The sequence below is a fragment of the Octopus sinensis genome, linkage group LG18, assembly GCF_006345805.1.
Source record: "Octopus sinensis linkage group LG18, ASM634580v1, whole genome shotgun sequence".
NCBI lineage: Eukaryota > Metazoa > Mollusca > Cephalopoda > Octopoda > Octopodidae > Octopus > Octopus sinensis.
In genome coordinates, this window is record NC_043014.1 from 211,127 (window position 1) to 236,079 (window position 24,953).

The 24,953-nt window shown below is 37.2% G+C and overlaps 1 protein-coding gene across 8 annotated transcripts in view; it reads left to right on the plus strand.

Moving 5' to 3' along the window:
- LOC115221198 (phospholipid transfer protein C2CD2L) overlaps nt 1–24,953 on the plus strand; it is a 175,278-nt gene that overhangs the window by 117,334 nt on the left and 32,991 nt on the right. For 7 of the 8 annotated variants that reach the window (XM_029791355.2, XM_029791356.2, XM_029791352.2 and 4 more), the window contains exons 3-5: nt 146–265; nt 6,544–6,648; nt 9,387–9,629. In XM_029791355.2, the coding sequence (XP_029647215.1) occupies nt 146–265; nt 6,544–6,648; nt 9,387–9,629 (468 nt within the window). The remainder of the gene's footprint in view (nt 1–145; nt 266–6,543; nt 6,649–9,386; nt 9,630–24,953) is intronic. The other variant, XM_029791354.2, reaches the window with a different exon arrangement.

A 24,953-nucleotide genomic window follows, 5' to 3' on the forward strand; every position in this document is an offset into this window, starting at 1 on the left:
GACCTCAGAGGAATCTGAACTCAGAATGTAATGGTGGACAAAATACTACCAAGCATTTCACTTGGCATGCTAATGAGTCTGCCAGCTAATTGCCTTAATAATGAGAATAATAATTTAAAATCATTCATTTCTACTTCTTTTCCAGGTCATCAATTATTTCTCTGATGCTCGCAACTTGTCATTCTCTATGTTTGCCTCCCAAAAAACTCACACTGGAATGAAACTAACCAATTGTTTATGTGACGTGGCAAGATACCAAGCGAAAGTAAGTACTTTCTTCTCATTTTATCAGCACTCTGGTAATTGTTGTTGTTGTTGTTGTTGTATCCCTAATTTCTCCCAGGATTTGCTCCAAGATTTGAAATAGTTCCTAAGATCAAAGGTTTTCTTCCATAGCTTAAAATTAACCTCTGGTTTGGGTCACTGGAAACAGTGCTGAAACCCCTCAGATGTATTTATCCCCATGTGATAATTCATCCCTTGCTTTAACATCATCCCCTTTTGGTCAAGGTGCTAACAAAGAGGCAGATGCTGATCGAAGAACTGAGCTGTGATGTGCAAAGATGCAGCACTATTCAAAGCAATCCTATCCATGACAACTTGCAATTCTTGTAATACATCAAGGACAGGATGGCTAAAGAACTTGGCATGGATGGAGCTCTGATCAATTTGGATCAATCAAAAGCCTTTTATAGGGTTGACCACCATTACTTGGCAGCCAGTTTTGGTCCCATTTTCCATGGCTAGATTGCCACAGTGTGCAACATCTGCTTGGTAGTTTGGGTGAATGATTACTTTTTGGAACCATTCAGCATCATGCACTCAGTCCATCAAGGTTACCCTCCCTCATTTCCTCTGTATGTACAAGCTCTAGAGCCACTGCTGTGAAAAATGGAAGTGTTGAGAGGCATCCCACGTGGGAGGACCATGTCAGCCTATGCAGATGATGTTACCTTACAGTGTCAGACATCAGACACATAGATTACTTAATCAGCACTGCTCTAAAAGAATACAAAGTGGTGAAAGGGACAAAAATTAACGAAGAAGAGTCAATGGGCCTGCAGATTGGCACCTAGTGAGGTAGATCCAATAACATTGTGACATGCTGGACAGAAAAACCAGCTAAATTGCTTGGGATTTGGTTTGGTTTCGAGGTAGAGAAGAATTGGGATGAGGTGATGAGCAGGGTGGCTAATCTTACCCAGAAATTGACTGACAGAAACTATATCTCTGAAAGGGTGGCCAAAGGTAGCAAATGCATACATCCTCTTCATTATATTTTACCACTTAACCATCATGCCTAGCCCCAGTTTATGTCTGACCAGACTGGAGCACCTACTCTTGCACTTTGTGTGAAAGGGATGCATTCCACTGGTTAGGTGCTCCATTGTCAACACCCACTGAATGGAGGACTGAGCATGTCTGGGCTGTTGATATGCAGACCTGTACTGAGGCTATGACATCTCCAGCACTTCTTTAATGGTGAGCAGGTGTGGTCACCTTTTGTCAGATTTGCTTTCCCACTGATCATCTCTTCAACTGAGCTGCAGGACACCTGGTCCTTAGGGTGTTGTCTGGCATTCACGGTACTTTGACACTCAAGTAAAAATGCAGTCAGTGGAACTTCCATTTTGGTGTTCCAAGGAAGATTCGTGATAGACAAGTGCAACAGCATTCTAGGGGAGATTCTGGGTATCAGCATGAATCAACCGGCTGGTCTGTTCTGGTGATCTTTCAGGCCAGGGTCCACAGATAATTTCAGAAATCTTTGTTGCGATAATGCTACTGGGGGGGCACATTGCTGGTTTGGAATAAACTCCACAGGCATGGAAGTACCATCAGCCAGGCTTGCCTGAAATGCATGCATGCTCTCATCCAGTGCTCAAGCATTGTTGAATTGTTGGTTTATGTGAAACACTTGCTGTTGTGTGTAGGACTGATCCAGCTATTGGCTGGGTCTATTGAGATTATCCTACTTCCTTCCATTGGTCAGGAAGAGCAGACAATATTTATTTGTCCGGTAGCCTTAGCAAAAGAGATTGTGTGGTGGACCAGATTGAAAGAGCTGAAGACAGACACTTTCCTCTTTGGATAAGCACACATCAACTTTTTCAAATTTCACTTGAAAAGAAAAGTGAGGATGGAGAGGGAAGTGCTGCTAAGGGGAGTGAATGTCCCAAGAATGATCCAAGTGAATGGACCTACTCTAAGCAGGCACCTATAGATTGAAGGAAAATAATATGGAGAGAGCACTTGCTCTAGTGGTCAGGGCAACTGTCGTTTTGTGGGGTTTCCATAAGTAGCCCAAGGAAGTTTCCCTCTTTTGGGGAATTATTCATCACTAGAATTTATCTTTTCACTGTTTTTTTACTTTTTAGCCACTTCTTTATGTAACCCCACATCATATTGTCCTGTACTGTCCCCAACGTTTTTTGTGCACCCTCAGTAGTGAAAAAAAGGCATTACGTCATCAAGCACTCACTGCTTTCTGCCAGTTAGGTAATACAGTCAATGGAATTTCTATGGTAGCAATGTATAGAAATCTAGTGGTGAGTGAGACCAATGATGTTCTCAAGGAAACTCTAGGCTTTGACAAGGATGAACTAGTTGGTATAATACTACCATGGATGACTTCCAGCAGAACCATTCCAAGATGCAGGCAGAGTGGCAAAACAGTTCTGCATGCACTCATGCAGTATCCAAATGTTACTGACTTATGGAGTTATGTTGAACATCATCTGACTATCAGCCAAATCCATAGTGAGGATCATTCCACCAGCCACCTTTAACAAGGCAGAGCAGGCATTGTGCCTCTGTCTAGTGGCTACAGTGAAAGAGATTGTGTGGTGAACAAGGCTGAAAGGATTGAGGAAGAAAAACACCTTCCTCTTCAGTCAAGCTCTCATCAACTTTTTTTATGTTCTACTTGGAAAGGAATGTGAGGATGGAGAGGAAAGTGCTAGCCCTGGTGAATATGTGAAAAGATGGTTAGGGTCAAGCAACTGACAAGCAAATCTGGGGTCTTAAGCTGAATACTTGCTGTAGCCCTTCTTTTACACCAAGACAATACATGTACATAAAAACTTCCAATCAGTTTAGATCAGAAGCCATGAGAACTGGTGCCCGCTGCATCAGCATCAGCATCATCATCATTATCATCATCATTACAATTATTATTAATGTATGAAGCACATTCGAGTGTGATCGTTGCCAGGGCCACAGATTGGCTCCTGTGCCAGTGACACGTGAAAAGCACCATTCGAGTGTGATTGTTTCCAGTGTCACTTTACTGGCACATGTGCTGGTGGCACGTGGAAAACAACATTTGAGCGTGGTCGTTGTTAGTGCCATCAGACTGGCTCCCATGCAAGTAGCACATAAAAACATCTTTTGAGCATGGTCGTTGCCAGAACCGCCTAACTGACCGTCATGCCAGTGGCACATAAAAGCACCCACTACACTCTGGGAGTGGTTGGCATTAGGAAGGGTATCCAGCTGTTGAAACTCTGCCAGATCAGATTGAGCCTGGTGCAGCCTCTGGCTCACCAGTCCTCAGTCAAGCTGTCCAACCCATGCCAGCATGGAAAGCGGACATAAAATGATGATGATGAGGAGGAGGAGGAAGATTGAGTTAACTCTTCTCAAAGGTAAATAGTCTATAAGAAGAGCAGGATACAATTTGTAATAGAAATCGACTCTGTTTATTGAATTGAACAATATTTCAAAAGTATGTCTGTCTTCCTCAAATTCTTTCATCTTTTTCGTTTTTTGTCCTGAAAGTAAAAAAGAAAACAAAAGGAAAAAAGGAAAAGAAACTGGAAAAGGATTTAAGTTGTACTGAGCCAATGAATGAGGGAATAATTTGGCTAAAAATGATTGAAATATGTGGAGAAGTCATCTTTACTTTTATGACAAATGTTATGAGACCAACTTGTTAACGCTATCTTGAACATGATAACAGAAAATTTTCCTGAAATTTCTATACTACCTACCATTTTTTCTTACACTGAATTCCTCGCATACTGTCCACACCTCATATTGTTTACCCATCACATCAAAAACAATCACTTTACTTTATTGATCAATTTTTTTCAGAGATGTCTATGTTTATGAAAGTTTAAATTTACCATATTACAAGAGCTAACCACTCAGATAACAATACTCTACTCACCATAAACAAACATTAACTCCTACAATTCAACATGTTCAAATAACTAATCCCCAGGTTGGCCCATATGATTGTGACATTTTTGCCCTTCCATACACATTTGAACTAATCTCTGAAAACTCTTGAGAAGTTTTTATTTTAGCAATTGAGAGTCCAAACCCATTTTAGTTTTTGCCTTAAGAGCAATAAATTTGTTTATTCCCAAAAGTTAAAGTTTTTCAAATGCCAACAAAAACCAAAGAAGTCGCTCACTTTCTATCACCCATCCACAAATGGGTTCCTCCTAGAAAGACAACTAAAAGTTATGACTTCTACGTAACTTTTGTCTCCCAATAAGTCTCATGTTTTAAGTGAAGAGTTTCGGCAAAAATCAAAAGATAGTCAGAAATTTAATGACAGTAACAATGTGGGAAATAATTACCCAAGAAGATCTATCTTGTTAGAAAATTAGTTGGTTATAAATCTAAGTTAAAACTCTTAGTAGATGATATTTCCATCTTCGACCTTGGACTGAGATTCTGCCCAAGCACTAAGAATTTTCACAAAAATAAAGTAACCAAAAGATTATTTCAGTTTGGTCACTGTTATAAGCCTAAGGAACATATTTTTGAGAAAAACGGTTAAGAAGGAGTTGGAAAATCCAATGTTTATTGAAAATGATGATAATTAAACCTGGTGTAATTGGATTGAAAATATCCAAATTGGATGAGTTTGGTGAGGACATTTACAAGCACTGCTAGAATTTCTTGAATGTTGTCAAGCAAGACATTAGGGAAAGTTTCAAAACAAGTAAAAAAAAAAAAGACTTGGAATAACCTTATCCCAGCATAAAGCACTGTGTTATTGTTAAAATGGCTGATAAGGATGGGGTACTACTCTTATTATGGACAAGGATGAGTATACTTCAGCTTTTGAAGAAGATTTAAATGGCACAACTTCTTATGAAGAATTACATATTGATTCAAACTTGAATTACAGAGAGGAACTTGACAAAATAATTTTGGAAATGGAGGAAAAAAATTTCATAAATGTAACTGATTCTAGGATTTTATGGTCAGAACAAAGAATACCTCTTTTTTGCCTTCCAAAAATACACAAAGAGTTTGAAAATTTTCCACCATTGCCCCCAATTTGTAGCATGTATAAATGTTGCACAACTAAAATTTCAGAGTGGTTGGATGGCTTCCTACTCCTTGTAGCAAAAAGATCAAATTCCTGTATTCAGGATACTTTCGATTTTGTGTCCAAAATTACCACTTTTTCTAAGCATCAAATTAGAGTCAAACAATTTTTTTTTTTTTTTTTGGTTACCATGGCTGTTTCTTCACTATACCCTGACATTGACTGTGATGACAGGATGGGAGCATGCACAAATGTCTTTGAAAAAAGGTCAAACAAAAGTATTCCATTTCATTTTCTCTGTGAAATAGTTGAGTTGAGATTTTGCATTTCTGAGACTGCTTCACATAAAACTACGGCTTTAACTCTAATATAAAATTCTGATCAAGTTTTTCAAAAATTAGTGTCAAATTTTGGACACAAAAATTAAGTTTTCAGAAGGTTGAAATGTTATTTTGTAAACCCACATCATCTTATATTTATCTTCACCACTGCTCCTCTCATCCACATCATATAATTAAGTCAAATTTGAAGCCTCAACTTTTGAGGATAAAATAGATTTGTATGACATAAGGGATTACTGGAAACATGCAAACAGCCTTGTGTTCCATTATGTCAAACATGGTTACAGTTAATCATGATTAAAGGAAATACCAAATGTCATAGCTGAAATTAGCAAGGAAAGTCAAATGTAGATGCCTAATTTTTGCAAAGTGAAATTTACGACCGAATTCCTTTATTGATTAAGTTGCACCAAAATTTCACTGGCATTTCAAAAGTGTTGCTTGAAAGTTACTAGTATATTTCAGAAAAATATCCTTGTCAAACAAATATTTCTTCATCCAGACTTCAGATGCAACAAAAACATAAGAGAACAATTAACCAGTATCTGTAATCCCAATAAAAACTCGATTAGAGTTTCCGCATGTCATGGCCTGAAAAACAGCCACAAGAGAGAGTTGACTCCTGTCCATTGTGCAGCAATAAGAATCAAGTCCACTCCATCACAAATCATAAGAGAAATGTTATAATTTATACAGAAGGTGGAACCTGTAAGCATTCCCATTTGGTGTACACAACAGGATGCACCCAGCACAACTTGGCTTATGTTGGGTTATTCTCTGCCTCATGTCTGATATTCACTGTTGTTATGATCATCATCATCATCATCATTATTGTTGTTGTTATTATGTTTTTCTTATTTTTGTTATTTTGTTGTTGTTGTTGTTGTTATTACTATTATTATTATTATTCAGGTGAAACTCTATTTCAAATACACTCAAGGCCATATAATTCTTACGACTAGTTTTGATGGTCAGCCTTTAGCCAAAGTCAAGGTGAAACCAATTAACCCATATCAGGTGTGTAAATTTTCTACCTCCTTGTTTTTAGTTAAGATTGACAAAAAAAAAAAGAGAAAATGTTCATTAAAACGAATAGAGAATAATTATTGTCTTTTATGAATTATTGGTTTGGTGTTGATTTTTTTTACTGTTTTTCCCAAATCTCTGAGATTTGTTGTTGTTAGTTCTGTGTTTGATTTCTTGTTATGTTGGTCAACCATCTTTTTGTGGCACAATTCCTTCTTTAGAAACAGTTTTATAAAAAACTTTGAATCAAACATCGTACAATTAGAGAATACAGCTGCTTTAGTTAATGTTCTTCTGGTTGTTGTCCTTGTTTAGTGTTGCTATAAATGGGACTGGAGCAAAAGCAAAATGCTTAAGAATTAAACTACTCAAACACACTGCTATGCCTATGCCTATATAACCACCTGTCTTTAAACACACACACACACACACACACACAGATATATATATATATGTGTGTGTGTGTGTTAGAAGGTTTGGAGATGATGTACAGGTATTATATATTAGAAGAAAAGAGGTACTCAGAAATCCGGATGGTTTTATATTTACAGATATTTATTAATATGTCACGTTTTTATAAATCATATATTAGCGCTTGTGTCCACTCTAGTGGAGTCATCAGATTGAACTTTTTTAAGTAATTGTGTCACCTTTTTATAGTATTATTGAGCGTGTAGGGGTGGAGAGAGATATAAAATAGTACAAGAGGGTGAGGAATGGGGAGAAAGCGAGAGAGAGCACACGTGTGTGTGTGTGTGTGTGTATGCATACACGTGCGCTCTCTCTCACTTTATCCCCATTCCTCACCCTCTTGTACTATTTTATATCTCTCTCCACCCCTACACACTCAATAATACTATAAAAAGCGACATAATTCCTTAAAAAAGTTCAATCTGATGACTCCACTAGAGTGGACACAAGCGCTGATATATGATTTATAAAAACATGTGACATATTAATAAATATCTGTAAATATACTGGGGGTTTGTACTGTTTGTCAAGTCACAGCAAGGACCTCAGACAGACAGTACCCCTAGATTGTAGGGTATTTCTAAAGTCTTCAGATGTTTTTCCAGATTGGGTGGTATTGAACCCAATGCTCTGATGACAATAGGGACAACCTTTATGTTTGACTCCTGTAACTGCCACATTTTAGCCATCTCAATTCTCAGGTCTCCATATTTATCAACCTTTTCTCTTTCTTTTATGATGATCTGTTGATCTCCTGGCACTGCCACATCAATTATTAGGCCCTCTTGTTTGTCCCTCTTAAAGGTTACTGTATCTGGCCTTCAGTGCCCTAATACCTTGCCTGTCTGGAAGTTAAAGTCCCAGAGGGTTTTTGCCTTCCCCTCTTTGTTCATTACCTTTTCCAGTGTATGTTGGTACCAAGCACCTGTAAGTTCACATCCATACTTATGGCATAGGAGCCAGTGGAGGTTTTGGGCTACCTTGTCATGTCTACGCTTGTACCATTTCTGCGCAAGACTTTCACAAGCACTAACAATGTGTGTTATGCTTTCGACCCTTTTCCCACACATTCTTCAGAAGTCCATTGCACTAGAATACCAAATGGGCCAACAGCTGGGACAATGGCACATACAGGAGTGGTAACATGAAACCCCCAACTTGAGGAAATCAGCCAAAGGATAATCATAAGTAACAGTGCAAAATCCTGATGTTCCAGAATGGCTGCAGCCGCATAACTGAAACAAATAAAAGAATAAACATATATGTGTGTCTGTGTGTGTATATATATGTATATATGTGTGTGTGTATATACAGGGTGCAGTGAATAACTGTCATCTAAATTACACAAAAATGAAAATAACTCTGACATTTCATTTTAACAGATATATTTACCAAAATTACATAAAAATATCTTGAAATACTAAAGAGTAAATTTATTCAATAAAATCAGCCATGGCCTCCAGATGACTTTGGAAGATCCTGCAAGTCTTTTGGATGGTCTCCTTATTTAAATTGGCGAATACTGTCATAATCCTTGCCTTCAGTTCATCTTTGGTGTGACAAGGAGTTTTGTTGGTCTCTCACTCAACTGAGCCCCACACATAATAATCAAGGGTGTTGCAGTCTAGGGAGTTAGGTGGCCAGATGTTAGGGGTGATGTGGTCACCGAAATTGTCTGACTGCCATGACTGCGTTCTCCTACTTGTGTGACATGGTGCAGAGTCCTGTTGCCAGACGTAGGGTCTTCCAGCAGCCACCCTCTTGATCCAGGCAGCACTACCTCCTCCAGGCACTTGATGTAGGCTTCTGTGTCGAGTCTGAGGCCATGTGAGAAGATGAATGGAGGCATAACTTTGCCATCACTAGTGATCACTCCAAACACCATGATGTTGACTAGATGTTTGATTTTTATCACTCTTGGTAGATGTCCTCAGATTGACACCCAAACACTCTAAAATGTTCATATTGGAGCTTCCAGCACAAATGCCAAGCAGTACAGCATGTCGTTTCCAAATTTCTGGCTGAGTAAATTGCATCATGGTGTTGTTTTTCTCACAGACAGTGCCCAGCTGACCCTACAAAAAATGCACATGCACAAAACTAAAAATGATGACAATTTACCCATTGCACCCTCTATATATGCATATGTATGTATGTATACATGTTGTCATTATCATAAATATTCTAACTTTTTTGCTCATTTCTTCTAAAGTTTGCAGATCTTAAAAATATATTTTATTGTTTCTAAATGTTCCTAGGAGTCTGAAGAAGTTGTTGACCTTGGAGTAGTAGAAGAAGTTGTCCGCAACGCACTGTGTATGTCCTCAGTGACTATCAACATGTCTGACTACCTGGGATTGTCATCCAGCTTTGACTCAAGCCACGACCTCGACTACAGGCCTCTGGTCACCTTTCCTGAGTTTGATGAAGAGATGCCTGTTGTAAGTCATAATATAACCGATCAAGTTGCTCTCAGTCATAAAATAGCTGAGATATACAGGGTGAGTAAACAGTAAAAGATCTCTGCACGGCTGTTGCTTGTCCAACTCAATCCCTTTCTTTAGAAAAGCAAACTTAAAATTCCCTCCACTCTCCCTTCCTTTTTGCCTCAGACACACACTACCGTTTTAGATTGCCAACCCTAACCTAGATAATGTGGATGCTATCTAACGTTCCATATGTGTTTTATTTTTAAAATGAGTTCCCCCCCCTTTCTTTTTTCAAAAACAAACTGAATCTTTCTTTCCCCTCCCTTCCACTAATCTCCTTCCTTATCTCTTTCTCCCCCTTTCTCTCTGACTTCTTTGACCTCTTTACTTCCACCTCTCATTCTTTTCATCTCCATCTCATATTTCTTATTTATTTATTTATTTCTACTCTTCCCTCTCTTCACTTCTCATTATTACCTCCAATTCAATCAGGAAATCATTTCAAATATATTAAAATTTATATATTAATACAATAGTATGTCCTACCTACCTACTTCCTTTTTGCATGGCAGTAAGGTAACTCAGCTAGGGAAAGATGAAGGGGCAGAGGAAATGATAAAATGAGAAAGAGAGGAAGGGAGAGATAAGGAGAGAGAGAGAGATAGAGAGACAACAAGACAGAGAATACAAGAGAAAGTGGAGGAAAGTGATGTGGAAATTTAAACAGAAAGGAGTGAGGAAGGAAGAATATCAAGACATAGCAAAGTTTGTGATATCAACTAGATCTTTAGTTATCTCATTCTTTTATTCTTTCTCTCATTCAAACAAACACACACACACACACACACACTCTCTCTCTCCCTCTCTCTCTCTCTCTCTCTTTCTCTCAAGTATTTTAAAATTCTATTTTAGTATATAAGATAATTATTTCACTTCAAGAACAGAAAAACAAATACTGAGATCTTGTGTGTGTGTGTGTGTGTGTGTGTGTGTGTGTGTGTGCATGTGCTAAGCAGAAATGATAGTGTGATACAGTATCCTATGCTTTTTGTAGTCTATCCATCCATTAAGAAACTTCTTATCTCAATATCACACTGTCGATCAAAAAGATGCAAGCAGGCATCTTTCTGCATCCTTCTTACTTTTCTAGCAACAGATTCTCCTTCTCCAGAATGTTTTATATCTTATCTGCTAAGAGGCCAGTTAATAATTCCCAGAGTATTGGTAAGCATCTGATTGCTCTATAATTGCTAACTTCTGCTCTCTATCAGTACTGTCCATTTTATCATTCATATTGGTATTTTATTTTCTATACAGTCACTAAGAAACAGTTGTTTAGAGCTGTGTGTACTTGAGAGACATTGGAACCAGAATCCCTGAACACCGTTTGGTCCAGGGGTTGTTTTATTTTGCATTTCCCTTTTTCATTTCCATAAATAGTCTAATTTTCTGTTTCATTGAACTTCTTTGTTCCAAATATCTAACCAAAAGTTCCTTACTGCTTCAGTGTTTGGTAAACATTCCCCTCATGTTCATCCTCATTGTTCAGCTGTTGGTAAAATCTTCTTTCATTGTTTCTGAAGACCCTCTTCAGCCAATATTGGTTTCTTCCGTTGGTATCTGGTCTCTTTTTGTTTTGTTTTTGTGCCTTAACTTTGCCTTAAATTTTTGTCTTTCCTCTACTTTAGCTACCTGTAACCTTCTTTTAAGCTCATCTTTATGTTTTTCCTTCCCTGACTTCTTTTTAATTATTATTATTTAACCTTCCAAGATCTGTTGAACTGTTCAACTTGATTCCCAAGTCTTCTTTTCCACCATGAGAACTTTTGCCTTATTTTTTCTGCTCGGTCTATGAGATTATTTACATGTAACATCCTCAACTTACATTTTTACTTATTATTATTATTATCGTGTTTTTTCCTTCTTTCTTCAAATTTTCTTCCGTTTGTCGCTGAGTGTTTTCCATACACCTAGGGCAGAGAAGGGCATTGTATGCATTCCCAGATTACACGCGCAAATTCAAAGATAAAATATGTATTTAAAAATTAATAAATAAATAAATTCATGGATGGATGTTATTTTCACAGCGATAGTGCTCTTCTCAGTACATGAGCCATTCCAGTTAATACGATTTTTTGCACTTCCTGTAGGGCTGGTAAGCCTGGAATCATTTTCAAATAGATTTCAGTACCTTTTTTATCATTCCTAGAGATCCTACAATCACTGGTACTGTAGTCGTCTTGAGATGCCACATTTTTCCAATTTCCATTAGCAGGTCTTTATATTTACTAATCTTGTCAAATTCTTTCGCCACTATATTGTGATCACAGGGAATACTCATGTTGATTAATAAACACATACTTTTTGTCTGATCTTTTATAATAATATCCAGTTTATTAGCTTTTATAGTCCTGTCGGTCTGCACGGTGAAGTCCCATAGAATCGACACATTTTCTCCCTCAGTCACAGCTTCAGGATGATGTTTATACCATTTGTCAGCGGTTTTGATTTTATAATGCCGACATATTGTCCAATGTAAATACTGGCTGACTCTGTCATGTCATGCTTTATATTCTGGAGATGCTAAGACTCTACACCCTGAGATTAGGTGGTCTATTGTTTCAATCTCATCGTTACAGAACTGGCATTTTGGGTCATCATTATTATTATTATTATTATTATTATTATTATTATTGAGTAAGAGAGCAATGCATGCAATCAAAGTGACACTGGGGTAAAATATACAAAGCCCAGTTTACCCATCATGACTACCTGTCTGATAAGGGTACACCAGGTACATGCATCACAACCATATGTGTGCAACATGGTGATCTATTATCAAGATAAAAACACATGACCTTGAAGGTGGAGCCCAGTTAGAATTTTCTTCAAGCTGAATAGCCTATCTCACTTAAAACGTCCTTGACTAAGGTTTTTTTTAAGGATATTGAACAAAACACCCATGTTTCCAAAGGTGAATTATCCAAACTCCAAAGAATCCCTCTCAACACATGGTTATGATGCTCCCCCATTACTTCTGCTTGTGGTCAGAGATGCACATATCATCAGACACTGAGGGACATGGTCAACTGGTTATAGTCAAACAACTGACAAGCAAATCTGTGGTATTGAGCAGAATATTTGCTGTAGCCCATCTTTTGTACCTTCTGTAACCCATCTTTTATACCTGCTGTAGCCCAACTTTTATACCTTTTATTATTATTATTATTATTATTATTATTATTATTATTATTATTATTATTATTATATTTTACTTCTCAGAACTTTCAATCTTACTTGCTCTGGTTAATTCAGTGAGTGCAGACAACAATCTGTTGTCAAAGGTCTCACAGAGTCTCTCTCAGGGTCTTTTTCCATGAGTTATAAGACTTGGTACCTAGATGTTAAGTATCATGGAAGATGCTTAACACCCAATCACCAATCTCAAGATCCTTCCTCTTCCCACCCAACAGAGTAGGTTTTTTTTAGCATGCTCTACTCTCATGTCAATTTCAATTTCTCCCGCATATTTCTCAAACTTCATTTTTAGTGCACTGACTGCCCCATAACAGTTACACTGACCGCATTCTTACGATTTTGTCTTTTAGCAATTTGTGTTTTTCCACCTTTTCCACGTGTGTCCCAAGGTATGGTAGTATCTATAATCTTAGTTTCCTTTTTCCTTTAATCCACTACAACAATGTCTGGTCTTTAGGCATCTTTTAGGGTCTCAAGGATCTTATATTCATTATTCTCAGTGATGCCTTCTGGTTTTTGTTCATACCATTTCTGTGTTCTTCCAAGACTATACTTCTCACTCAATCTCAAGTGAACAATCTTAGCCACTATATCGTGCCTCCTTTTCTATTCCTTTGGTGCCAGTTTGCTACACTCACTCACATGTGATATTTTGAATTTGATGTAATTAACTCTCAGAATTTGTTCTTGGGTGCCACATATCAATGTCTCAGTGCCACCTCCAGGTGTTGGTCTTGTCTTTCTCTTTGATTTCTCTCAGGTACTACCCATGCATTGTTTTCATTTTCCAGTTGTTTAATCTTTGCTCTTCATCTTGGTTTTTAAATGTTTTGGGGTGTGTCATATTTTCGGTAGGTATCATGTTGTTATTTCTAACAGTGACAAGCAAGGATTCACTCTGCTGTTTGATGTACCATCCCAGATTTTTCTTCTTGTAGGCAACACAGAACTTGCATCTTATGAGGCCTCTTCCTCCCTTGTTCCTAGACACATACAGCCAGTCAATATTGCTTTTGGGGTTCAGTTCTTTGTTAATTGTCATCACTTCTTGGTTTTTCTCTCCGTTTCCTCAATCTTGTTCTTTGTTCAACCAACAACACCTGCACCCCATTGCATTGAGGAAACAGCTCATCTATTCTTTGCCCTGGTCTTGTTCTTTCCATTGAGTCTACTTTCCATAATTGATTTGATTCTTCTGAGGTATTCTCACCTAAAACTTTCTTTCATCTCACTCTCCTCTCTTTTGTCAGACTCCAAAATACCCAGATACTTATATCCATCAATCTCAACATCTTTGATTCTCTCGCCATTGGACAACACAACTTTACCTTTTGTTTTTTATAAGCATACCAGACCAGTTATTTCACTTTCACTCTTTCCAAACATGTCTAAGTCATCTATATATAACAGGTGATTTAATTTTTCTCCATTTTTCATTACTCACCACTCTCACTTTCACTCTCACCCCTTATACACATATACATACACAAAAACTCACTCTCTCTCTCTCTCTCTCTCTCTCTCTCTCTCTCTCTCTCTCTCTCTCTCTCTCTCTCTCTCTCTCTCTCTCTCTCTCTCTCTCTCCATGTATCTCTTTTACTGCAAGACACCTAATTCTGTTCTATTTATATTGTAACCTCACTTGGCACAAAGCCACCTCCCTGAATACTGCTCAGTTGTGGGGTTTTGTAAATTAGTTGGTGACCTCACTGCTGATAATGCCATGTAAAAAGCACCCAGTGCACTCTATAAAGTGGTTGACATTAGGAAGGGCGTCCAGCAATAGAAGCCATACCAAAGCAAACAGCAGAGCTTGGCGCAGTCTTCTGGTTTGCCAGTTCCTGTCAAGTTGTCTAACCTATGCCAGCATAGAAAATGAACATTAAATGATGAGGGTATATATTATTTATAAGTTATTTGTATATTTAGAATGATAGGTGCTGAGAAAGTGGGCATTGTAGAGGATGAGAGGGAAGGAGAAATTGAGCAAACAGTAGAGGTAGGGATCAGGGGAGAGTAGACGGATGGATAGCTATGTATGTACACACACACACACATACACACATATATATATACATATATATACATATGTGTGTATGCATGCATGCATCTACCTGCTCATTCATCCTCATTATCATTATATCCATTTTTCCATGCTTGTGGGTTTGCTAGGTTGACTCATACCCAGCATCATCTCACTGCTCATCTTTCATCTCTGAAGCTCGCTATCCTTACATGAACTTTCTACAATTCCTCTTGTGTTTTTCTCAGTCTTTCTTTCAACCCACATTCCTTGATATATCATTCCACAATTATTATCTTCCCCATACATCACAAAGCCCCACCTCCACATCTCAGTTTTTCCCTTCTTACTATCTACTACATTCACACACACACACACCCTCACACACACTCACTCTCACATACACATACACCCTCACACACACTCACACATACACACACCGACACAGACACATACACATTGTCCTTGACTTACACATCAGCACTTGTCTCAACGTCCTCATATGTTCACTTCAGTTCCCTTAATAAGAGGTTTCCACAGCTCTATTCTATTGTTTCATATCTTAATAATAATAATAACAAACTACAAGGCCTGAAATTTTGTGGGAAGGGCTAGTCAGTTTTATCGACCCCAGTACTCCACTGGTACTTATTCCATTGATTCCAAAAGGATGAAAGGTAAAGTCAACTGCAGAGGCATTTGAACACAGAATGTAAAGACAGGCAAATAATAATAATAATAATAATAATAATAATAATAATAAAGTGCATGAATTTACCAAAGAAATAAACATGAAATTCTACTTATAAAAATGTGCCAAACCAACCTTGAAAAGAGGGAAACTAGACCAAAGCCAGACATACAAATCAGTGAACAAGATACAGTACAACACACACAAGTGAAAGAGAAGATAAGGAAGAAATACCATAGACAAGTTAGATTAATACTTAAAAGAGAGCTCAATGCAAAAAACAAGATGATAGGTATCAACACTCTAGCCATCCCAGTTATAAGTTACAGCTTCAGTATCCTTAATTGGTCTCTAAATGGACTAACTAAATTAGACAGGAAGATAAGAAAAGTAATGAGAGAATTTAGGATGCAGCACCCAAGTTTGACATAGATGGAGGGTAACTCGAATGTGGAACCTAAAACAGAAACAATTCCTATAATAGTAGGTGCATTAAGTATGATTAAAAGACATTCAGACAAATACATAACCAAAACACCAGGACTTATGAATGTATATGACATAAAGAAAATAGCAGCACTAGGTACTGCACACATCCTACGCAGAACACTTTCAATACAGGAAAAATAACAACAAAACAAACCACAAATACCCAAGGCACACAGAGCTGTGCTCGGTGGTGAGTGTGAAAGCACGTGATAAAAATAAGACTACTGAAGAAGAAGAGGAAGAAGAGGAAGAAGAAGAAGAAGAATTGCTTCAAAAGCATCCAGTACACTTTGTAAATGGGTTGGCTTTAGGAAGGGCATCTGGCCATAGAAACTATGCCAAAGCAGACATTTTGATCCTGGTGCAACCCTCCAGCTTGCAGGTTCCTGTCAAACTGTCCAACCTGTGACAGTATGGACAACAGACATTAAAAAGATGATGATGATGATGATGATGGTGATGAATATTCAACTGGAGTTACTCCTTCCACTGCCCTCATTTTGCTCCATCCTCTTGGCCCTTATATTCTTAACAAGCTTGCTTGCCACCACATCACTACATTTCACTAAGAGCACCACTACTACTGCCACTGCTACTCCCACTTTTCCCTCCCTCTTACCTTTTAGATTCCTGAGAAACTAATTAGCTTTTAGAAGGCACCAACAAACCAATCAATCAACCAGCCATGCAACCACTAACAAAAGGGGTTTCCCTCCCCCCTCAGCTTCTCATCCCTGTTAATAATAGATTCTTATATGTGTACCACTCCTTTAGCCAAGAGTTCTTCATTTATCTTTGGAATGTTGTGCAGTTTTCAACAAAGTCTAATACTGTTGGTAGTGTCTTCATATAATCCTATTAAGTGGTACCTTGAGCAGGTGTTTCCACTACAGCCCCAACCTGACCAAAACCTTATGAGGAAATTTACCTAACTGAAACTCGTGTGTGTGTGTGTGTGTGTGTGTGTGTGTGTGTGTGTGTGTGTGTGATGTGGTTTCCTTGTCTTTTTTATATGCTAATTGTAAACAAATATCATTATTCAAGCCTTGTGAGTGGATTTGGTAGACGGAAACTGAATGAAGCCCATCGTATATATGTATACATATATGTGTGTGTGTGTGTGTGTCTGTGTTTGTCCCCCAACATCGCTTGACAACCAATGGTGGTGTGTTTACATCCCCGTAACTTAGCAGTTCGGCAAAAGAGACTGATAGAATAAGTACTAGGCTTACAAAGAATAAGTCCTGGGGTCGATTTGCTCGACTAAAGGTGGTGCTCCATCATGGCCACAGTCAAATGACTGAAACAAGTAAAAGAGTTAAAGAGTAAAAGAGTAATATTTCCTGGACATTTTGTCAAGCAGAGGTTCACACTTTCTATTCCCAAGTCATGTGGGATATTGGTGTATGGACTACTTATATCTAAGCTAGGGAGAATTGTCTCTTGATGTACACTTTGAGGAATGTAATTTAGAAATCCCATATTTCCTCAGATGAAGCTTGGTACCATGTTGCATAAAGGTTTCAGTATCCTCTCCTTTCGGTCATTTAAGCAGTGTGCTTTTTTATGTTTGTCCAGCTATGATTGAGTGTAGTTTCCAGTCTGTAGGTTTTGCAATTTTGACATTTGTTTTATGTTTTCCTGTTATGTTGTCTGATTTATGAACTTTAGGTGATCCATTGAATTTATTGGTCTTTACTTCAAAGTTGGTTAAATAATTGACATCATTCTATCTGAGACTATTTTGGTGCCTTGAGATGAATCCACATGCTTTGTTCATGGCTTTTTTATCTTTGTTTTTATTTAGCTTCCTGTCGAAGGGTTTATTATTAAGTTGTTCCAGAACCTTGTCTCTCGAATGGGTTTTGTCCCAAATTATGATTTCTCCATCTTTGTTGGTTTCCTTGATTATTGATGATTTGTTTTGTAAATTGTTTTTTTAATTAAATCAACACATTTCCTCTTTGTAATGTTGGACTCCACTGACTGTCACAAGGTTATTTATTCTTCCAAATGTTTGTCTCTGATTAAAGGTGGTTCAAATCCTTTCTTGTTCTTTACTCGTCATTCATCCGTTTGTTCAGCATTTTGAAAGAATTCTCTTAATCATGACTTTTGGCAAAAATCTTTTGTGTCTTTTACACTCACTTTGGTTCAATTTTGGAGTGGAAGTAAATTTTAGCCCATTCCCCAACAGTTTAATTTCTTCTTGAGATATTATTTTGTTGGATAAATTTATTATTCAAGGTTTACTTGTACATGTTTCCAAATGTCTTTTGAGGAATGGTATTATCTTTTTGTCCTTTTTCTGATGAAAGATCTCTTTTAAAAAAGGATTTTGATTTGACTTCGGAGTGTTTATGTTGAGATTTCACATTCTTCTGTATGTTCATACTTCAGGCTGGTTATCTCTGGCTAAGGAAACTTTTGATCCTTCATTTATGGGTTCGTTTCTCACTCTGTTATTGTTCTGTGTAGTTTTGTTGGACTTGTCACTTGTCTCACTTCCTATTACATCTGTGGAGAGTCAAAAGTTTTTGTTTCTTTGGGGACTGATCGATAGATCTTTGTCTGTTATGTGAAAATCCTTCATTTCTTTTAGTGTTTGAACTCTTTTCAGATCTGGAGGTTATCATCAAAAGCCAGTGTTTAGCTTTTATCTGTCCGTTCTCATTGGTCTTTTCATATTTCTGTAGCCATAGTGTTTTTGACTCTAAAATCTTCTTAGATGTTTTTTCCCTCTCTGCTAGGATCAGTTTTCCAAGTGCCATCCATACTACCACTGGTTCATTTGTTGATGTATTCATGTATAAAGAATCACATTTTTTCATCTAATTTTTTTTTTTTTTTTTTGTCTCCTTTTCTAAGTTGACTGAATTTTGGTTTCAGAAGTTGAAATTTTCTCTATAAATCCATGTTTCTGATATATATATATATATATATAATATTAATTAGAGACAAAACCACTATTATGCAAATCAAACAAAGAAAGACTTAATCCAATACAAGACCTTCTTTGCAAGTTTTAAACTGAAGACTTCAGTTTAAAACTTGCAAAGAAGGTCTTGAAACCACCTGATGAATGTCAATAGAAGTGACAAGAAACGATCGTAGTGGATATCTTAATTATATTTAATTTATAAAATTTTTTTATGTATTGGATTAAGTCTTTCTGTGTGTGTGTGTGGGTGTGGGTGTGTACATACGAACTGTTTAGGACAATCAGTAAGTTGTCATAATAGTACTCAGAGTTTCAAATGCTGGAGCTAAGAGCTACGATGCATTCTCATTGGCTATTAATGGCAACAGACACCATAAAATAACCGTTGAATAAAAGGGAAGTTACTCTAATAGTTAGGAAAAAATATAAAAGATAAAAAATACACGCAACCATATTCTCACAACACATAGACATGGAAACCTCCTGCGTTGATAACATCTACATATGTACACACTCACACAAACATGTATATGTACACACTCACACAAACATGTATATGTACACACTCACACAAACATGTAGGTACATATACAGACTCATACACATATCCACACACACATCATCATCATCATCGTTTAGTGTCCGCTTTCCATGCTGGTATGGGTTGGACGGTGCAACTGGGGCACATATGAACATAAGCAACCACACTTCTAGGGGTTTTTTTTTCTCCTCCTCACTTTACAAAGCTTTCACCAATTCTGAATTATGATAAAAAACACATTTGCCAAACTTGTCATACAATGGGATTGAACCTAAGACAATGGAGTTAGTGAAGTTGCTAACCACTCACTCATACTTAACACAAAAAATAAGTTTTAAGTGAGTTTGACATAATTGTGTGTTTTGAGAGCAGCACACAACCATGCCTTGGCTTAGGATTCCAAGTGTTAAAATTTACAGCATAAAAAAATGGTATTTTTATTGGATTCTGGAGAAGGTATAATTAGTAAGAAATGCTAATTACCTCATGAACTAAATTAGTCTCATATTGAAACATTCAATTAAACATTATTCTTTAAACATTGACTTACAGTTAAACATTAACCGAATCAATGCCCTTTAGTCAAACCATCAAGGATCATCCACTCATTATTGCACTTTCCTCTCAGCCCTTAATTCTATTTCTTTTGTTTTAATATTTTTTTTAATCTGGATTTAACTCCAGATTTTAAGTCTATTTCAGAAAGTAACTTTTGACGTCAAGGTAGAAATTCTCTGTACAAACAGATATCTATAACATCTCAAACACACACTCACACACCTCCACAATGATAGGCAAGTCCCTCAATACTACGTCCAAACATTTTCCAACTAAGGAAGAAAAACTTGCTCAGATTTCACTTCAATTCATCAGAAAATTCGTAAATACAATCACCCGTTCGGTACTGATATCCAACACTTCTTTGGTAAAATAGTAATAGAATTTTGTGATTGTTGTTGTGGAATATTAGCACTGTTGGTGTTTACTTTAACAATGGGAGACAATAGATATGTGAAAGGTATGTGGTGAGAGAGAGAGAGAGAGAGTGTGTGTCTGTCTGTGTCTGTGTCTGTGTGTGTGTGTGTGTGTGTGTTTGAGACACAGCTCCAGTTTAAAATAATTTCGACTCCACAGCCATGTAGTTATTTCAAAACAAAATCTTATCAGATCAAATCTTGTCAAGTATGATCTGAAGCAATTCTATCAGCCAGGCCAGCCACGGCCATCAAAACAATAAGACTCAGACTGAATTCATAGATTTTGCATTACATGGGTTTCAATGTTGCTTTCTGCAATCTCTTATTTATTTAATGGCTTGGTTTACAGAAAAGAAGATTGTCCTCTGATGTTCTTCACAAGACCCTAAGACCAGAACATAAAGGCAATTGTCCCCACCTAAAAGTTAGAGGTTGCAAATGAAATGCAGGGAACTGCTTGTCCTCGTGTTTCCAGTGTTTGGATGCCTTTCCAGTCACAATTTTCATGATGACAACAACAACAACAGCAGCAACAGCAACAACATTCACAATGCCCACTGCCACCACCACCATTACATCTATAAGGGTCACCATTATTAACACCATCATTTTCTCCATCACTCAATCTCCACTTCTTTCACCCGTTCACCTCATCTTCCTTTCACCTCTGTCCTCTTGTATTTAAACATTTAACTCCACTCTATTGCTTTGTACACACTCCCTCCATACATTGCTGAAAATTTCTGTTATGTTAAAAATTATAAAAGCATTGAGTCTTCCAAATTGCATTCAATGTTAATTAATATCTAATGTAATTATGCTTAATTAGTCAGTTAATAGACTGAGATCACCTTGATAGCTCCAATAGTTGCTGCCCTCAACATTAGTCACAGAAACATTGCTTGTAGCCCTTCATTGGACAATTCCTTAACAACAGCTTTTCTTGTCTTTTACTGTTTTCTCAAACTATTCCATCATTAATACATTCAATTATTGTAAACAGAAATATATTAATGTCACTTTATTTTCTATGTCAACAGGTTTGTTTGTAGATAAGCCATTTCCACTGGATTGTTAACAGTGTTAGCCTTGCAATCATTGGTTCAGTTCTTTACATTCTGGGTTCAAGTTCTGCTGAGCTTTGTTTTACCTTCCAGGGTTAATAATACAAACTTTCAACTCTACCCCAATCAATCTGTGGTGGATGAGCAGAATCATTAGACTGCTTGGAAAAATATCTATAATATTTGTTTTCACTTTTTATGTTCTGAGTTCAAATCACACCAAGATCTGTTTTGCTTTCTTTGTTCCTCCAGGGCCAACAATTACTGACTTTGTGCTGAGGTAAAAAAAAAAAAAAAAATTGTCATTATTATTATTATTATTATTATTTTATTATTATTATTATTATTATTTAAAGGTGATGAGCTGGCAGAATTGTTAGCGCACCAGTCAAACTGCTTAATGGTATTTCATCTATCTTCACATTCTGAGTTCAAATTCTATCAGGGGTCAACTTTGCTTTTCATTCTTTCAGGGTCGATAAGATAAGTACCAGTTGAGTACTGGAGTAATCGACTTGCTAGCCTTGTGCCAAAACTCGAAATCATCATTATTATTATTATCATCATCATCATCACCATCATTATCATCACTTAGGCAAGCTAGCAGAACCATTAGAATGCTAGGCAAAATGCTTAGCAGCATTTCAGGCATATTTCTGTTCTGAGTTCAAATTCTGCTGAGGCTGACTTTACCTTTCCTCCTTTTGGGGGTCAATGAAATCAGATGAACACTGTGGTCGCTATAACTGGTTTACCCACTTCTCCAAAAAATGCTGGCCTTGTGCCAAAATTTGAAACCATCATCATCATCATCATCATCATCACCATTAAAGTGGCAAGGTGGTAGAATCCTTGGCATGTTTGGCAAAATGCTTAGTGGCGGCGTTTCCTCCAGCTCTGTACATTCTCAGCTTCGATCTCGCCCAGGTTTCCTTTGCCTTTCACCCATTTGGAATCAATAAAATAAGATCCGGTTGAGCACCAGAGTCAATGGAAGCAACTAATTCTTCCCTTCCTAAAAACAATTTGCTGGATTTGTTATTATCATTATTTTCTCTATAATTTTAATTAATAATTTCAATTTATCACAGTTGACAATCCGAAAGAAAGTCAATTTCCTCAGAGTGTCTTCTGCATGAAAAATATGTAGCTAAATGCTCATGAAACACACTGAGTAAAGGGAGCCAAAACAAATTCTTAATCAATGACAATTAACACTCACAATGAGAACAAAAGTTATTTGGGTTAATGGCAATTGTTATCAAGAGGGGCAAGGGAGAGAACTTTGACATAGACTGAGAGGGAGAGAAAGTGTCTGACATTTGGTAAGTTAAATAACTCAGGACATGTTTCAGTCTTATTTAATCTCCTCAGTAAAACCTAACTACCAAACCACAGAATGACTTGTATGTGTTTGTAGTTTTGGTGTGAAAATAACTGATTAGGGAATCTAAAATGACATTGATTAGAAAATTTCCTATGGGGCCTCTAAATGGAATACATAGATTTAATATTAATTATGATGATGATTGGCACCAAATAATTTCTGATTCTACATTCCAGCCATGGCCACCTTGTCTTATCTACAAGTATAAATGTTCAGTGTGTCTAAGATGGTAAGGTGTGACTTGAAGTAGATTTGGCTGTTATTTCTAGTTTGTCAAGCAAGCACATGCAGGCCCCTTCATTGGCTCTATTAATATTACAAAGCTAGCTAGGCAAATTAATCCCAATATTTTACTGTTACTTTATTTTAATGACCCCAGAAGAATAAGAACAAAGTCTACCTCAGTGGAATTAGAGCTTGCAACCTCAAGACAACTATACACAGTAGTTTGTCCTTTACCAATAGTCCTGATCTAGATAAATAGATAACTTTCAAGTCACACCTTACCATCTTAGACACACTGAACATTTATAGTTGTAGACAAGACAAGGTGGCCATGGCTGGAATGTAAGATTAGAAATTATTCGATGCCAATCATCATCATAATTAATATTAAATCTATGTATTCCATTTAGAGGTCCCATAGGAAATTTTCTAATCAATGTCATTTTAGATTCCCTAATCAGTTATTTTCACACCAAAACTACAAACACATACAAGTCATTTTGTGGTTTGGTAGTTAGGTTTTACTGAGGAGAAAATAGCTGTTGGGTTATCTATGCAGAGTTAACTCCTTGTTTTAATGTTAATTCAATAATTACAATCTGTTTTAACATTAAGTATATCACTGTGAGGTCAGCTGCTTTAATCTATTCTCAGAAACCAATTAAACAGCTTCTAAAGTGTTCCTTGGAGAATATGTGGCTGTAATTCTCTGATAGTTGAAACAAATCAGTGGAAGAGAAACATTGGGAGCCAATGATGGACTCTTGACTTGCTGGAAACAGCAATGAAATCTCACTCTGGTCTAGGGCCACACAGTAAGGTGTTCAATACAGGAGGTATACTGGATATAGGCAGGCATCTATGTGGTACTTGACCATCAAGAAAGAGTCAAATCTCCTCAAATCAAACTTGCAGTGGGGAAATTTAAAAGACATACTGAATAATGTAGTTGTAGATGTGCTATGCTCAAATATAGGGAGCACAGCAGGAGAAAGTTTAAAATTGTTCCTTGCAAATAATGGTTATTTTGACTGATATATATTTGTACATAAATGGATTATGAAAGCAGCAGAGATTTCTGTGAAAATGGTTTGATGCAAATTAAACCACATATCAACTGAGAGTATTGTACTAGAAAACAAGAATTTTGAATTCATAGTATTTGGGTTAGTATTCTGTGCCCACAATAGTTGTGTGTGTGTGTGTGTGTGTGTGTGTGTGTGTGTGTGTGTGTGATCATCATTATCATCATCATCATTTAATTTCTGCTTTCCATACTGGCATGGATTGGACAGCTTAACAGGAACTGGTAGACTAGGGGCCACATCAGGTTCCATAGTCTGATTTTGGCTTGGTTTCTATAGTTGGATGCCCTTCCTAATGCCAACCACTCCACAGAGTGTATCAGGTTCTTTTTTGTGGCACCATCACCAAATTTTTTTAAGTGGCACCAGCACCAGTGCTTTTTACATGGTACCTTGCTTTTAGGATCTCAATTCTGTTGTGGTGGGCAGGTCTTCTCAAATACAGCAATGCACCACATTTCTCGGTCCTCTGTCATTTCCTTCATAAGGTTTAGCATTTTGAGATTGGCCTTCAAAACTTGTCTTCCTGGGTCTCCCTCTTCCATCGGCACTTCTTTATCCAGCTGTCCTCATCCATCTGCATCACATGACCAAACCAGTGCAGTCTCCTCTCTTGCACACTGCATATAATTCCTCTTATACCTAACTTCTTCTTCAATACACTCATGCTCTTTTGCACATGCATACAGACATGTCACATCCAGTAAAAGATACT